Source organism: Callorhinus ursinus, unplaced genomic scaffold (assembly GCF_003265705.2).
Source record: "Callorhinus ursinus isolate GAN/ISIS: 27379988/994484 unplaced genomic scaffold, GSC_fseal_2.0 scaffold16, whole genome shotgun sequence".
In the NCBI taxonomy this organism is placed as follows: Eukaryota; Metazoa; Chordata; class Mammalia; order Carnivora; family Otariidae; genus Callorhinus; species Callorhinus ursinus.
Window position 1 is genome coordinate 2,725,473 of NW_027397078.1, and position 16,142 is coordinate 2,741,614.

Genomic DNA, 16,142 nt, shown 5'->3' on the forward strand with positions numbered 1-16,142 from the left:
GTTGAGTCCAGCTTCCGCCAATCAACGCAGAGCCAGGTTCCGCCCCTTTATAACTGGCTGCTGCTCAACGCTGACCTCCTCGTAGGCATTTAGTTTCCGCCACTCAGCGCTCCTTTGCGTGCCTGGCTGCTGTCCAACCCTCCTATCTGGGCTCCGTTCTAAAATCGTCTATTCTAGCCAATCACTATAGAGTTACCCTGCCCACCTACGCACAGCCCTGGTCCGGCCCCCTGCCAGCCTGCTGCTACGCCCACTTCCATACAAGTCCTGCTTCCGCTGAGCAGCGTGGCGTGCAGCACCGCCCCGTTGGTGTTTTGGCAGCTGTCTGGACTCCCTCATCCGCCAATCAGCAGAAAGCAGAGTCCATCCGCCCCTGTCCTCGGAGGCTGTCTTCCGTGTAGGCCAATCGTTGTGAGGCAGGCGCCCCCAGAGTCTTGTCAATCGCCCACGGGCTGTCAGTCTTGAGCCAATCAGCGTGAAGCACCGGCGGGGCCCAGCATGCCCCCTCGGAACCCAGGCGGCCATCTGCGTTCCATCAGTCCCCCTTGGGCCAATCACGGCACAGCTCTGTGGGGCAGGACCCGCCTCCCCAACCCTGGAAGCCGCGCGGTCGATCCAAGGCGCTCTGTCCAACCCACGAGCGGCAGAATGCTCGGCTCCTCCTCTGTAGGCCCACGTGAGCGGTGAGGAAAAGCAGGGGCGGCATCTAGGTGCCGCCGCCGCCGCCGCCGCCGCCGTCGCCGCCGCCGCCGCCGCCGCCGCCGCCACCGCCACCGCCGCCTCGGAGCCCGGGCCTGGGGGGCGGTGGGGCTGCGCATGGAGCCCCCGCCCCCCGGAGCTGCCAATACTGCCACTGCGCTACACACAGGTGAGCCCGGGGCTTGGAGGGTGGAGGGCCCGTCCGTGACCCCACGTATCCTTCCCGCCCCCGCGCGAGGGATGTGGCTTGGCCCGTGGCCTTCTGGTGTTCGACTGCCCACCGCCACCACCATGGCTGGTGGACCTGCCTGTGGTATTGTCCCCTCCCTTCGCCCCTTGTAGTGGATCTGACCGTGGCCTGAGCCCCCCCTTCCTGTTTTATAATGGATCGGTCTGCGTGCTTGTGTTTTCTCCCCACCCCACCTTAGGGTGGACTCGTCCATGGTCCTGCCCCCACCCCCACTTAGAGGGGAGCCGGCTCTGGCATTGTCCGACTCCTTGACAGTAGGTGCATCTGAATGTTTGTTTTTCTCCTGTCCTCAACTTTCAAGGGCCCCGTCTGTAGCCTTGTTTGTTCCACGGCTCCTCTTCCTTGTAGTGAATCAATCCGTGGCGTTGTACACCCCCCCACCCCCTTTAACAGTGAGTTAATCTGTGAAGTTGTATTCCTGCCTCCTCCAGTCCCCCAGTGCATCAGTCCATGGTTCTGTCACACACCCCGTTTTACAGTGTACCAGTCTAAAGGCTTGTATTCACATCCCCCTAGTCATCAGCCCATTGCCCTCTCCTTTTTTTGTAGACTGTTGCTCCAGTCCTTGGGCTTCCCCCTTTCTTTTAATAGTGAGTCAGTTTAGTGCTTTTTATCACCTCGTTTTCAGTAGCCCAGTCCATGGCCTCGTTCCCTTTTCCTTTTAAGCAGTCTGTGTGATGGCTTTTCACCCCATCTCTTGTGGTACAGTCAGTATGTCTTTCTGCTCCCCTTGCTCCCCCCGCTCCCGTAAATAAGATGAGCCTTTGCACTCCGCCCCCCCCCCTCCCGCCCCGGCCTTTGCTGTGGATCTGTTCATTGGCTTCCCTGCTACCCATGTGCTTGCATTCAGGCACACACCCCCATGCCCTCCCCTGAGTCCAGTGCTTTGTAATCCCCCCTCCAGGAGGGTGCTTTTGTTTTGTTCCTCCTTTCCTCGTGGTGGATCAGTCCATGGCCTTCCCTGCCCCCCTCCCTCCTTAGCAGTGGCTCATCCTGTGTGTTTGTTGAACCCAGGTCTTTTTTACTCTAGAACACCCCCCCCATACACATCATTAACCCCTAAGACATTCTGCCTCCCTACAATAAGTGAATGCATCAGAGATAGTGATAATGCCATTAGGAGCTAAGGTTTATCGAGCACCTGCTAGGAACCTGGCAAAGTGCTTTGTATCAGTGAGCTCATTTAATCCTCACCACAACCCTGTGAGACAGGTGCTCAGGAAAGTTCAGCATAGGGGGTTCAGTACCTTATTCGGAGGTAAGTACCCGGTTAGGTTGCCCCTCAGAACACAAAATAATTTTTTGAGGCTCCCCTCTCTCACTTCATCCCATCCCACGTGAGACCCCACTCCTTAAACACCAAATTACTTGCCATCCCCAGGCTTTTTGTTCTTGCCATCACCCCTGCCTGCAGAGTTGTCTCCACTCCACACCTCGTCTCAGCACCCCTCCATCCCCAATCACAGCAGCTGTATGACCCGGGTGATTTAACCACTTTCCCTCTGCCCCTGCTTCCTCATTTCTAGAATGGAGGAATCAGAACTAGAATCCCCTCACAGGGTGAAGCATCCCTGGCAGTTAATAAAACAAGTCACCTCCCTGGCCTCACCTCCTGCGCCTTATCCCCCCAACTCTGTGCCAGCCACTCTGAGCTCCTCACTCATCCTCAAACACAGCAGATGCAGTCCAGCCTCAGGGCCTTTGCATCGGTTCTGTTCTCTGCCTGGAACACTCTCCCCCTGATCTCTGCATGATTCCTTTCAGAGCTCTGTTCAAATGTCAGCCTGTCCCTGACCATCTGAACCTACATACTTAGCAGGCCTCAGGGCCCTTCTTGGCTTTATTGGTCCCTTTGCCCTTGGTCACCATCAGACACACTGTGTAGTTTACCAGTTTATTGTCCCTCCCCATTGGAAAAGGAGTCCCGTGAGGGCTTACGGTTTCTTGTTTGCTTATTTACTGCTGGGTAAATATACTTAGTATATAGTAGGTGCCCAGTAAATTTATTGCATGAATGAATGTGAAAAATATTATTTCAGACAAATCAGGATGGTGGGAGAGATGGAGGTGAAGAGGGCATATGAGAGCTAGTTGAAAAAGCTAGTTGAGACTGTTCATTCAGCAAACACTTAGCACCTACTGAGTACCAGGCACTCTTCTAGGTGCTGGGGATATGGGAGGGAACAGAACAGGCAGAAATTCCTGTCCTTGTGGAGCAGACGTTTGCTAAAAGTGGGGGAGACAGACTATATAAATAAAACAGTAAGTAAAATTAGATAGTATGTTAGACAGGCGCTAAGGGGGAAAATGAAGTAGGGAAGACAGGGAGAGAGTATGGGGGTGGTTGAAATCTTAGGCACCTGGCAGGCCTCACTTAGAAGGTGACTCTTGAATTAAGGCCTGAAGGAGATCAGGGAGGAAGCCATGATGTCTAGGGGAAGAGTGTTCTAGGGGCAGAAGGAACAGCCGGTGCAAAGGCCCTGCGGTGGGATTGTGCCTAGTACATTCAAGAAACGTGAAGGAGGTCATTGTGGCTGGAGCAGAGGGAGGGAGGCAGGCAGGAGGCAAGGTTAGAGTGGTGATGGGAGCCAGATGGTATAGGCCGTGGTGATACATAAGGTTGGGGAGTGGGGGGAGGGAGAAGGCTGATACACACGCTAAGAGCTAACATTTGTCGAGTGTCTACCACATGCCAGAGATACTTTTCTAAGTCCTTTACATGTATTGGCACTTAATCCCCACAAAAGCCTTTGAGAATAGTGTATTTTGAGGATCTTTTGCAGATGCAGAAACAGACCCAGAGAGGTTAAGTAACTTGCTCGAGGTCGCACAGCTAGAGCAGGGCAGAGGAATAGGAGACTGGAGACCCAGAGAGGAGAGCTTTGCAAGAGCACACAGGTTTATTCGGCACACTGGATCACACAGAGGAAGAATTCATTCTGCCCGGGAGATAGCAGCACTTGAGGATCATCTAATAGTTTATCAGGTGTGAGAAGGGGGTAGGGTACATACATATCCTCCGAAGTGGAAACTGGATGAACGCCACGGTGCCCATGATGTAGGGTGCCAAGCTCGTGGGCACCTTAGAGTCTTTGTACGAAGACCCTTCCCACAGATGGCCGCATGGCTTGCTACCTCCACGAGTCACTTCCTCGGGGAGCCCTCCCTGCTCACCCTGTGTGAAATACCATCCCCGACCCCCTCTAGGGTCTTCCCTCTCTGTCTCTCTTCATAGAGAGTGGCTGTTGTAAAGCCCCGGGATCCCTGCCTGCTGCCAGACTGCCTGGGCTCGAACCCCAGCTCTGCCGGCTTCCTGCTACAGAACTCTGGGCAAGTGACTGAACTCCGCCCCTATTTCCTCATCTGGAAAATGGGAGGATCATAATAATGCGCACCCCACAGTGTTGCTTGATGATCACGTGAGCTAAAATGACTAAGACGGTGTGTGACACACAGTAGGGGTTGTAGGACCGTTTTGAAAATTAGTATCATTATTCATCGCATACATATCGGTGTGGAACGGGCCTCTGAGACCATCTCCAGAATTGACCTCCCGATCTTACCTCGAACCCTGCTCTCCGGCGGCACTCCCATCTCAGTCGGTCCCCAGCTCCATCCTTCCGGCGCTCAGGCCACAAACCTAGAATCACCCTTGGTGATGTCACTCTCACTCCCCCCGCCCCATACTTTCTTGTCAGCAAATCCTGCTCACGCCGTTTCCACATTTCATCCAGAACTCAGCCATTCCTCCCCAGTTCCACTGCCGCCGCCACCATCACTCGCCTGGACCGTTTGCAGTAGCCTGCAGTCAGCCCCTCCAGCCGGTTCTCTCCTCACAAAGGCCGGAAGGATCCTGTTAGAATCCAGGTCATGGCCTGTTGCCCCTCTGCCCGCAGCCCTCGTGTGGCTCTTCTCTCACTCATAGTCAAAGGCCTGGCAGGTCCCAAAAAGGCCTCACTCAGTCTGGCCCCCACGGCCCCTCTGTTCTCACCTCCCTACTCCTTTTTGCACCCTTCCCCCCTCCTCTCTGACCTTGCCCGGCTCCTTGCTCTTCCTCTGACCTGCCCAGCGCGCTCCAACCTCAGGGTTGTTCACCCTGGGCGTGTCCTCTGCCTGGATCAACCCGCTGCCCGGGCCATCACAGACCTGACTCGCTCGCCTCATTTAGGTGTTTGCTCACATGTCCCCTGCTTGGGGCCTACCCTCGCCTGACTACCCTTTCAAAAATAACAACCTCTTCCCTGCCTCATTTTTTCCATAGCTCTTCTCGCCATCTGATGTACTCTTTGACTCATTTACCTTCTTTCTTAACGGTCTTCCCCACTGAAATGTGAATTCCACTAGAGCAGGGATTTTTGTTTTGTTCACAGCTATTATCCCCAGCCCCCAGCCCACAGTGGGCGCTCAGTAGATGCTTACTAAATGAATGAGACGAAGAGAAGTAAACACACCCGAGGAAGGCAGGTTACTAGGCCTCTTATGAGGGGTCAAGTGGGAAATATGATAATAAACAAAACGCAAAACCCTGTGTGCTGTTGAGGCTTGGAGCAAACGGTCAGATTTTATCTTAATTAATAGGTCCTCTCGAGGCTGAAAGAGGATCTGGTAAAATTGCCTGTCTTCGCCACCAGGAGTCACACTGAACTCTTTGTGCCTCTGAAACAAGCAGGTCTTTGAAGTCAACTCAGTAAAGCCTCTGATGACAGGGCTCTCAAACGTGGACACTTCACGGTTTTGTGACTTGTATAGTAGCCTAAAACTGTGTCCGCCCAATGAACTTCAAAACAGCTCAGACATGAGAGGATCATGCTGATCATCCTGTGTATTTCATTACGGATTAAAGAATGAAGGAAGGTTCTTTAAAACCTGGTTTGGGAGGTCTTATTCATAACCCAACAGTCCCAGCCAGTGAACAGTTGATCGATGAAAGCGCATTCCTTAAGGAATAGGAAGCTCCATGTTTATTTCCAGATCGCCCTCCAGTGCAGCAAAGAGGGGGGCGGGGAAGGGCCCGTTCTGTCGGGACGCGCTGAGGGAGCAGCGTGGGGGCAGTTTAGCCTAATGGTTTACATGCTTAGACAACGGGAATCTGACTGCATGGGATCCAAATCCTGGCTGGGCCATTTGGGCTCTGTGGCCCATAGACGTCATCTGGACATTTTGTACCTCAGCTTCCTCCTCTGTAAATTAGCGATGATAAAGAGCACCTACTTTCCAGAGTTGTGATGAACGATAAATGAGTCAGTACCTATAAAAATAGCAGTACAGGTCTGCATGCCCTTATCCAAAGCCCATGGGGCCAGATGTGTTTCAGAATTTCAGATTTTAGAAAGGTAACAAGGTGCACATATGAAATGTTACATAGGGGCACCTGGGTGGCTCAGGTCGTTAAGGGTCTGCCTTCGGCTCAGGTCATGGTCCCAGGGTCCTGGGATGGAGCCCCGCATCGGGCTCCCTGCTCCTTGGGAAGCCTGCTTCTCCCTCTCCCACTCCCCCTGCTTGTGCTCTCTCTCGCTGTGTCTCTCTCTGTCAAATAAATAAATAAAATCTTAAAAAGAAAAAAAGAAATATTACATAATGCCCTCAGTGGGCTCAGTAATCAGCCACATTCAGATTTCTGTAGCAGAATGTATAAACAGTCACACTAAGTGAGAATCACTAAAGACCAGAAAGGGCCTCGTTCATTTCAAATCTGTTTTTGCTGCCCAAAGGGTGATAAAGAAGTTCTCCGGTTTTTTGTTTTGTTGTTTTGTTTTTAAAAATTTATTTATTTGAGAATAAAGAAATAAAGATTTGTTTGTTTATTTAAATTTATTTTAAATTTAAATTTATTTACTTTAAATAAATAAATATTTATTTATTCATTTGCATGCGCGGGGGCAGGGGCAGAGGGAGAAGGAGAGCAAGAATCCCCAAGCTGACACCGCGCCGAGCATGTGGCCCAATGCAGGGCTCGGGTCCCACGACCCTGAGATCATGACCTGAGCCGAAACCGAGAGTCGGATGCTTGTCCGACGGCACCATCCAGGTGCCCCAAGAAGTTTTCTGTTTTTAGAGCTTTTTGGATTTTGGAATAGCAGATAAGGAATTATGAACAAATTGGAAACTAATATCTATTAAAAGCTTGTCATACTCCAGGCACATGATATTTAATCTGTACGCTAACTCTATGAACTTGGTATTATTAGTATCCCTATTTCACAGGTGAGCATGTTATTATCCCTATTTTACAGATGGGAAAATTGAGGCACAAAGAAGTTAAAGCATATGCCCAGGGTCACACTGCTAATAAGTAGCAGAACCAGGATTCCAGTCCTGGCAATCTGGCTCTAGAGCCTGAGTGCTTGTCTGGTAGGCCATATTGCCTGATTGGAACAATACCAGCCAAGCCTATGAACTCAGCAAATGTTAGTTATTGCTGGTACCAAGGAGGAGAACATAAAGGGACCATAACAGGCCCGAGGAGTACAAAGTAGAAGAGAGCAGGCATTGAGTTTCAGGAACGCTTCAGAAAGGCAAGGCTCCTGTGGCTGGGACTGGAACGATGGGGAAGACTTCTAGGCAGAAGGGAGCCCCACACAGTGTGAACAGCTTTTGCGGGGGGCTAGCAGAAGGAACCTCCTGGAAAACTTGATACTTGATGTGGCAGAGGATGCAAATGAAAACATTCAGGTGAGGGGCACTATACTAGTTTTCTACTCCTGCTGTAACAAATTATTGCAAATATAGCTGCTTAAAACAAGGCAAATTATTATTATCTTGGCGCTCTGGAGGTCAGAAGTCCAGCACAGCCTCACCAGGCTGAAACCCAGGTGTGGGTAGGCTGCATTACTTTCTGGAGGCTCCACGGGAGGATCTGCTTCCTGTTCATTCAACTTGCTGGCAGAATTCAGTTCGTTGAGGTTGTAGGATTAAGGTCTTTGTTTCCTTACTGACGGTCAGCTGAGGGTCATTCCCACCTTTCTGAGGCCACCATTTTCCCAGGCTCGAGCTCCGTTCTTCCATCTTCAAAGCCAGTAATGGCAGGTCAGTTCCCTCATGCTTTGAATCTCTCCTGCCTCTTCTGTCATTGCATCTCTCAGAGCTCTCTTTCTGCCTCTTGCTTTTTTTAGTAAGAGTTCCTGTGATTAGATGCAGCTCACTCACATAATCCAGAACAATCTCCCTGAGGTCCATACAGTAGTACCCCCCCTTATCTGCATCTTTGCTTTCCGCGGTTTCAGTTACCCGTGGTCAAGCAGAAGATGATCCTCCTGACCTGTCATCAGAAGGTCAGTGGTAGCCTAATACTATGTCACAGTGCCTACGTCATTACCTCACTTCATCTCATGATATGGGTATTTAATCATCCCACATCATCACAAGAAGAAGGGTGAGTACAGAACGATAAGATATTGAGAGAGCACATTCACATAACTTTTATTCTAGTATATTGCCATCATCGTTCTATTTTATTATTAGTTATTGTTGTTAATCTCTTACTGTGCCTGATTTATAGAGTAAACTTTATTGTGTGTATATGTATAGGAAAAAACATAGTATATGTAGGCTTTGGTCCTGTCCACAGTTTCAGGCATCCACTGGGGGTCTTGAAACATATCCCCTGCAGATAAGAGAGAAGGTTTTACTGTAACCTTCAGTTCATCTGCAAAGTGCCTTTTGCCGTGTACATAATACACTCATAGGTTCCAGAGACTAGGATGTGGACGTTTCTGAGAGGGCCATTATTTGGCCTACCACAGTCTGTCCTCTGGCCCCCAAAGATTCACGTTTGTCCCACATGCAAAATACATTCACACCATCCTCTTGTCCCCAAAAGTCTCCCATCATTATGGGGAGTCGTCCAAAGCCATGCTGAGGAGCTTAGAATTCAGTCCGAGGGTGTTTAGGGAACAACGGTGGGCTTTGGGAATCGAGGTGGAGACAAGATGGCAAGAAAGCAGTTCTCCTCCTGTTGACCTTTGCCTCCTTCTGTGTTCACAGCTTCTCAGCTCTGAGCCATCTGCCCTCCAGGTACCCCTGGGATGGCGTGAGCGCTCCCCCAGCGATGGACCCCTCTGTGACGCTGTGGCAGTTTCTGCTGCAGCTGCTGAGAGAACAAGGCAACGGCCACATCATCTCCTGGACCTCACGGGATGGCGGTGAGTTCAAGCTGGTGGATGCTGAGGAGGTGGCCCGGCTGTGGGGGCTGCGTAAGAACAAGACCAACATGAATTACGACAAGCTCAGCCGGGCCCTGCGGTACTACTATGACAAGGTAAGGCCTCTGGGACCAGGGCTGGGAACCACCGACATTTATGTCAGTTATTTCATTTTCTTGTCTTAATTGTCATAGCTATAAATTTGAAAACAGAATTTACTGTTTTTTACCCTCTCCTCTCGTACTCTCAGACCAATGTTGGGCACCCCAAACATTTATCTCAGGTATTTTCTTTTTCTTTTTTTTCTAAGATTTTGTTTATTTATTTGAAAGAGAGAGAGTGAATGAGAGAGAGAGCATGAGCAGGGGGAGGGGGAGAAGCAGATTCCCCTGCTGAGCAGGGAGCCCAACATGGGGCTCGATCCCAGGACCCTGGGACCATGACCCAAGCTGAAGGCAGTCACCTAACCAACTGAGCCACCCAGGCGCCCCAATCTCAGGTATTTTCTTTGTCTTATTACTTTAACGCTGAACCCTTCGTAGTAATACTAATACCCCTACTCACCCACTTTCTGAGGCCCCCAAGGTCATGCTGTTCTACTCTACCCCACCCAACATTTCATTTTCTTGTCTTATGCCTATAGCCAAAATTTTGGAAAACAGTGTTAATAATGACTTCCTTATCCTGTCTTCTGGAACTGGAGCAGTCCTGGACTTCCTCAGTTATTTCATAATCTGCTCTTATTCCAGAATATTCTTATTCCTAGCATCAAAATGTCCATGGCAATATTATACTAACCTTTCCTTACCTCATCCTCTAGGATGCTGAACACTTTTGTCAGTTCTTTTCTTCTCTCGTTCCTTTAGCTAAGATAAAGAACGCGTATAATGCCAGCCCCACACTCCCTTCTCATGCATCCCCAAAGCAACACTGGTCCACCCCAGCAATTTATTATTTTATCATCTTATTCATATAGCTAAAATTTTAAATTTTCCTCAACCTCTCAGACTCTCAGACAAGTGCTGGATGGATTTCCCGTCCCTCACCTTTCATTTTCTTCTTTATCTGGAACTTCCAAAACAATATTAATGAATATCCCTTTTCATTCCTTTTCTGAGAAACACAAACCCACCCTGTGACATACCTGACCAGCATTAAGATGTCTCTAGGGTGCCCTAGTGCCCCCCAGCTGCCTTTAGTCCCCCAGAACAGCCCTGGACCTATGCTGCACACCATAAATTACAGCAATTATTCCATTCTTGTATTTTATTCCTTTAGCTGAAGCCTCCAAAACAACACTGAGGCTGCCTCATTCTGTGCTCTGAGACCACCACAACACCCCTGAGACCCTCCAGACCTATCCTGAAATACCGTAGACGTGTTCTGCGATCCCCCCAGCCAGCCTTGAGATTCCCCCCAATATTGATACCAGTATTTTAATGCTCTTATCTGGTTGCTGTCAGTCACTTCATTTTCTAATTGCCTTAGCTTAAACCTGTACCACAGAATTTTTTATTTTTTTAAGATTTTATTTATTTGAGAGAGAGAGAGAGCAAGTGAGAGAGAGAGAGAGAGAGAGAGAGAGAGAGAGCAGGAGCAGGGGGGAGGGGCAGAGGGAGAGGAGGAAGCAGACTCCCCACTGAGCAGGGAGCCCAATGTAGGGCTCAATCCCAGGACCCTGGGATTATGACCTGAGCCACCCAGGTATGCCTTAAACCTGTGCCACAGTATTTTTTTTAAAGATCTTATTTATTTGACGGAGAGAGAGAGAACACAAGCAGGGGGAGTGGGAGAGGGAGAAGCAAGCCTCCCGCTGAGCAGGGAGCCCGATGCGGGGCTCGATCCCAGGACCCTGGGATCATGACCTGGACTGAAAGCAGATACTTAACGACTGAACCACCCAGGCACCGCCTGTACCACAGTATTAAGAATGAGGCTCCCCAGTTACAGCTAAGTCAAGATATAAATTACGAGAACCAAAAGAAGCCCCAAAACAAAAACAAGAATGAGGCTTCTCAGCCTGTTCTTCCTGGTGACCTTGCCCTGGTCTACGTCTCTATCGATAGCTTTAAATAATCCTCTAACCCTCCCCCCTCTCATGTGCTCGCTCGCTCTCTCATTCTTGCTCTCTCAAATGAATAAATAAAATCTTTAAAAAAAATCCTCTATATTAATAATTCATCACCACAATCTTCGATATTAATTTGGTCTCTTCCAATATTTACATCAGTTACTTCATTTTCCTGTCTTACTGCATCAGCCACACTCCCCACCTGTCCTGGCAGCCACCCCCAAGGCCTGGCCCTGTTAGTCCACAGACACCCCTGGTTCTGGGAGCCAGGAGGAAAGCCTGCTCCTGCACTGACTCCCCTTGGTGGGCCCCATTGTGGAGAGGTGCCATGGGGTGTGGGTGTGTGTCTCTGAGGTGGGGGTGGGGGGACTGGACAGATGGAGATGAAGAGTGATGGGGAGACGTGGAGAGGGATGGATGGGAAGGAGACACGGAGGGGAGACAGAGGGGAGAAGGGCAGTAGACTAAAGGAAGAGTTGTGGAAGGGAGAAGAGGGAAAGGGGAGACACTGGGAAGAATACAGAGCGGGGAATCACAATGGGGAAGAGAGGTAGAAACGGAAGGAGGAGAAGGGAGGAGCCCCCAAATTGGGAAAGACGCAGGTGAGAAGTGGGCTGGGAGGGAGGGTACCTAGTTGGGGGCAGATGTGGAGGTGGAATGGTGTATGTGTAAAAAGACAGGAGAGGGGCAGAAAGGACCGCGGGAGACTCACCCGTCAGCCCCCTCATCCATACTCTCCCTCCACTCCGGGCCCTCTCTTCTAAGGCCCTTTATCCTATCTCCTCCCTTCCCAGAACATCATCCGCAAAGTGAGCGGCCAGAAGTTCGTCTACAAGTTTGTGTCCTACCCCGAAGTCGCGAGGTGCTCCACTGAGGACTGCCCGCCCCAGCCCGAGGTGTCCATCACCTCTGCTGTGGCAAATGTCGCCCCCACTGCTGTACATGCTGTCCCCGGGGACGCTGCCTCTGGGAAACCAGGCACGCCCAAGGGTGCAGGAATGGCAGGCCCGGGTGGCTTGGCACGCAGCAGCCGGAACGAGTACATGCGCTCAGGCCTCTATTCCACCTTCACCATCCAGTCCCTGCAGCCACAGCCACAGCCGCCCCCTCATCCTCGGCCTGCCTCAGTGCTCCCCAACACCACCCCTTCGGCAGCAGCGGTGCCCCCATCTGGGAGCAGGAGCACCAGTCCAAGCCCCTTGGAGGCCTGCCTGGAGGCCGACGAGGCCGGCCTGCCTCTGCAGGTAAGGACTGGAATATGGAAATTCAGTAAGAGGGTGGGGGTGCAATTCCCAGATGAGGAGGGGTGCTGGTAGAAGGGACACAAACATCCTATTTAGATATGGTGGAAGGAGGAACGCAGAAGTTCCCTGGGAGAAGGGGGTGGGGAGGAGAGCCATGCAAGTGCCCTGAATGTTAGTTGCTTAAGGCATAGGTTCTCTCAGCTAAGCATTCATCAGAATCACCTGGAGGGCTTTTTAAACGACAGATTTCTAGGGCCCACCCCCGACAGATTTCTAGGGCCCACCCCCGACAGTTTCTGATTCTGTGGATCGGGGATGAGCACGAGACTTTGTCTTTTTAACTAGTTTCCAGATGAGGCACACGCTGCTAGTCCCTAAGGCAAATTGTTGAGAACCACTGCTTTCATGAATGAGGGCAGTATCCCCAGGAGGCCCACCCTTAGGGGAAGCCCTGTCCCCCAGAGAGAAGCTGCCTCAGAAGAAGCCCCACATCCTTGGCAGTCTCCCACGTCCTGCTGGTGGACCTGTCTTGATGTGTAGTCATGCCGCCCCCCGCCCCCGTACCAAGTCCTGCTTTCCAAGACAAGTCCTTGGCTTCACTAGCCCAGCAATCCTTACGCACCCCCTCTGCCCGCCCCCCTCCTCTCCCAGGTCATCCTGACCCCACCCGAGGCCCAGAACCCTAAATCAGAAGAGCTGAATGTGGAGCCCGGGTTGGGCAGGCCACTGCCCCCAGAAGTGAAAGTGGACGGGCCCAAGGAAGAGTTGGAAGCTGCAGTCGGTGGGGAGGCGGGGTTTGTGCAGGAAGCCGCTAAGGCCGGGCCGGAAGTCCCTCCTGCGGAGGGCGTGCCGGCCCGGCTGCCCGCGGTCGTCATGGAGACTGCGGCGCAGGTGGGCGGCCTCGCGGCTTCCACTGCTTCCAGCACAGAGATCGCCCAGCCTCAGAAGGGCCGGAAGCCCCGGGACCTGGAGCTTCCACTCAGCCCGAGCCTGCTGGGTGGGCCAGGACCCGAACGGACTCCAGGATCGGGAAGTGGCTCCGGGCTGCAGGCGCCGGGGCCAGCGCTGACCCCGTCCCTGCTACCCACGCACACATTGGTGAGTGCCTGTGAAGGGGTGCGGCGGGTGAGGGAGGAGCTAGACTGCAGGGGCCAGTGTGGTTATGTCTGGGTGAGCGGGAGGGTGGAGCCTTCGAGTGGGATTGGCTGGAGGGACGGCCTTGATTCCCTGGGAGGGCGAGCTAGTCTCCGGTGCCGAGGGTCGGGCTGTTGGAATGAAGGGCAGATCTTGGCGGGGGGGGGGGGGGGGTGGGGGGGGTGGGGGGGGGGGACCGAGGGGCTTTGCGTGGAGGGCGGGGGACTGTTTTCTGCGTCGGGGCATGGCTTGGGGATCCTGCGTGGGGCTTTTTGGTCTGGGATTTCTTTACTGGGTTTCCTGTGAAGTATATGGGTTGGTGGGGTGTAGGAGTTGGAGGTTGATCCTAAACTGATGGGATAGTGAGTGACCTGTGAGGTTTGAAAGCGACATGTGGATGGGGTCTTGTAGGTGGTCTCGCCCAATGAAGCTAGAGGTGGGCTCTCGGGGAGCTGGGAGGGATTGTCTGTAACATCGGAGAGGTGTCATGGGCTTGACCTTAGCAGTTAGGGGCTAAGCCTGTACACTTTGGGAGGGTGATCTCAGAAGTCTGAGTGGGAAATCTGGTGGGACTGGAGCCACGTTCCTTCTCTTTTTCCCCCAACTTGCCCTCTACTCACTTGAGCTCCAACCGCCCCTTCCCCACAGACCCCGGTGCTGCTGACACCCAGCTCGCTGCCCCCCAGCATTCACTTCTGGAGCACCCTGAGTCCCATTGCACCCCGTAGCCCAGCCAAGCTCTCCTTCCAGGTAGGAACCCCTTCCCCCATCTCGGAGAGGGTGAGAGACCCTAGCATGGCCCCTATCCATGATCTTTCCCTGTTTCTGTCCCCAGTTTCCATCCAGTGGCAGCGCCCAGGTGCACATCCCTTCCATCAGCGTGGATGGCCTCTCAACCCCCGTGGTGCTCTCCCCAGGGCCCCAGAAGCCATGACTACCACCACCACCACCACCACCACCCCCTTCTGGGGTCACTCCATCCATGGCCCTGAACTTCTCTCCAGCCAGCCGTCTCAAGGAGAAACATAGTTCAGCTGACAGACTTGTGCTCTAGTTGTGGTGGGGTAGGGATTCTTAGGAAAGATCTCTCAGTGACCCTTCCACAGGAAACATACAACTTCTCTCTTCTTGGTCAGTTCCCCAGTGGCCGCCCTTACACGTCTCCTACTGCAGTGGTGGGGACGGTTTATTTATTTATTTTTTGAAGGCCACTGGGAGGAGCCTGGCCCACCCCTTTTGGGGGGTTGGTGAGGACATCTCCCCCATCTCCACATTTTCTCCCCAAGATGAGACAATCGGGGTCTGGCTTGAGAAGGACCTTTCTTTATTTATTTCTCAGCCTGCCCTTGGGAAGCTGAGGGAGCCCTGTCTCCATTTTGGGGTGTGAGTAGAAGAGGTTAGCTTTTTGTCGTTTATTATTCCTGGCCATACCCGAGGGTCCAGGAAGCATTTGTGCCGTTTCACGGTTTGGGAGTCTTGGCCAAGGAAAGACTCACACCCTTGAAATAGGAATTTCCACCTCCCCAGCCTTTGTCTCAGATACCACCTTTTAGGCCAGGGAGGAATGCCCCTGTTGTTCTTCTCCCCCTGAGAAGCCATTCCTGTATCTGCCAAACTCCTGGGGTCCTGCCTGTTACCTCCCAATGGAGGGTTTTTTTGGGGAGCGGTCCCCGTCTGGGGGGCCCCTCCAGCCAGTACTCCAGGTCACCTTGTCCCCCGCCCCCTGCCATTTTGATAGTATAATCTATTTTTAAACAGGGCTTTTCAATAGGGGAGAGGGGAGCATCTCTTCCTATATCTGAGATGGGGTGGGTGGGAAGGAAGGGATTTGAGGGGGGGGAATCTTCCTGCCACCCCCAAGTGTTTATTTTTGATACCAAACGTGTATTTTCAGCTCCCTCCCTCCCAGCCCCCCAATTTCCTGCGGGCGGGTACAAAGGACCCTTTACGTGTCCCTGGAGTTGGGAGGGAGGAAGGGGGGACATAAAGCCTGTCCTGTCTGAATTCCAGGCTGGAGAGGGTGGGTTCAAAGGACTCCTGGGCTCACCTCCTATCAGCATCGGCCCAGCCCGGGCCTGGGGACCTGGGGGTTGGTGATTTGGGGGACGGTGCTACACCTGTCTCCACTGTTTGTTTTACTTCCCCAAAAATGGATCTTTTTTTCTAAGAGTCCCAGAGAATGGGGAATTGTTCCTGTAAATATATATTTTTAAAGGTGACGCTGGAGGCTGCTCGCCTTTTTCCGCCCCTCCCCCCACCGAGGCCACCGGGACGGACGGTGACAGGCGTGACTTTCTGTGGAAGGCGGCGAGGGTGTGACATGGACTGTGAGAGAGAGCATGACCGGCGTGGGTCGGAGACAGCCGGCGAGCCTGCAGATTGGTAACCAGCTGTGCAAAGAAGAGAGAGAGAGAGAGAGAGTGGAAAGCTGCGATCGCGTGTGTGTGCGTGTGAGAGACTGGCGGCTGGAACCACAGACGACAGCGTGTCTGGGTGAGAAATTACGGCCGTGCGCTAGGAAGTCGCCGTGAGACCGAATGCGGACTAAGGCACTGTCGCAGAGCCCGGAGGTACGCGCGACGTCCTGTTGAGGCAAAGGTAGC

General features: G+C 52.4%; 1 protein-coding gene across 2 annotated transcripts; it reads left to right on the plus strand.

Moving 5' to 3' along the window:
- Nucleotides 1–746: 746 nt before the first annotated feature.
- ELK1 (ETS transcription factor ELK1) lies at nt 747–15,758 on the plus strand. 2 transcript variants are annotated; one of them, XM_025857956.1, is made up of 7 exons: nt 797–868; nt 8,173–8,321; nt 8,933–9,206; nt 11,956–12,405; nt 13,057–13,503; nt 14,188–14,289; nt 14,375–15,758. In XM_025857956.1, exons 2-7 carry the CDS (start codon nt 8,194–8,196, stop codon nt 14,471–14,473), a joined length of 1,500 nt encoding a protein of 499 aa, XP_025713741.1. In that variant the 5' UTR covers nt 797–868; nt 8,173–8,193; the 3' UTR covers nt 14,474–15,758. The 2 variants fall into 2 exon arrangements, with proteins under 2 accessions (XP_025713744.1, XP_025713741.1); XM_025857959.2 differs by lacking the exon at nt 8,173–8,321 and having other exon boundaries at nt 747–868.
- The last annotated feature ends 384 nt before the right edge of the window (nt 15,759–16,142 follow it).

Excerpts from the sequence above, each read along its gene's own strand:
- ELK1 (XM_025857956.1), top strand. The coding sequence starts at position 8,194 with ATGATCCTCCTGACCTGTCATCAGAAGGTCAGTGGTAGCCTAATACTA. Across the intron at positions 12,406-13,056 it reads AGGCCGGCCTGCCTCTGCAG|GTCATCCTGACCCCACCCGA; the intron begins GTAAGGACTGGA and ends CTCCTCTCCCAG. Across the intron at positions 13,504-14,187 it reads TGCTACCCACGCACACATTG|ACCCCGGTGCTGCTGACACC; the intron begins GTGAGTGCCTGT and ends CCTTCCCCACAG.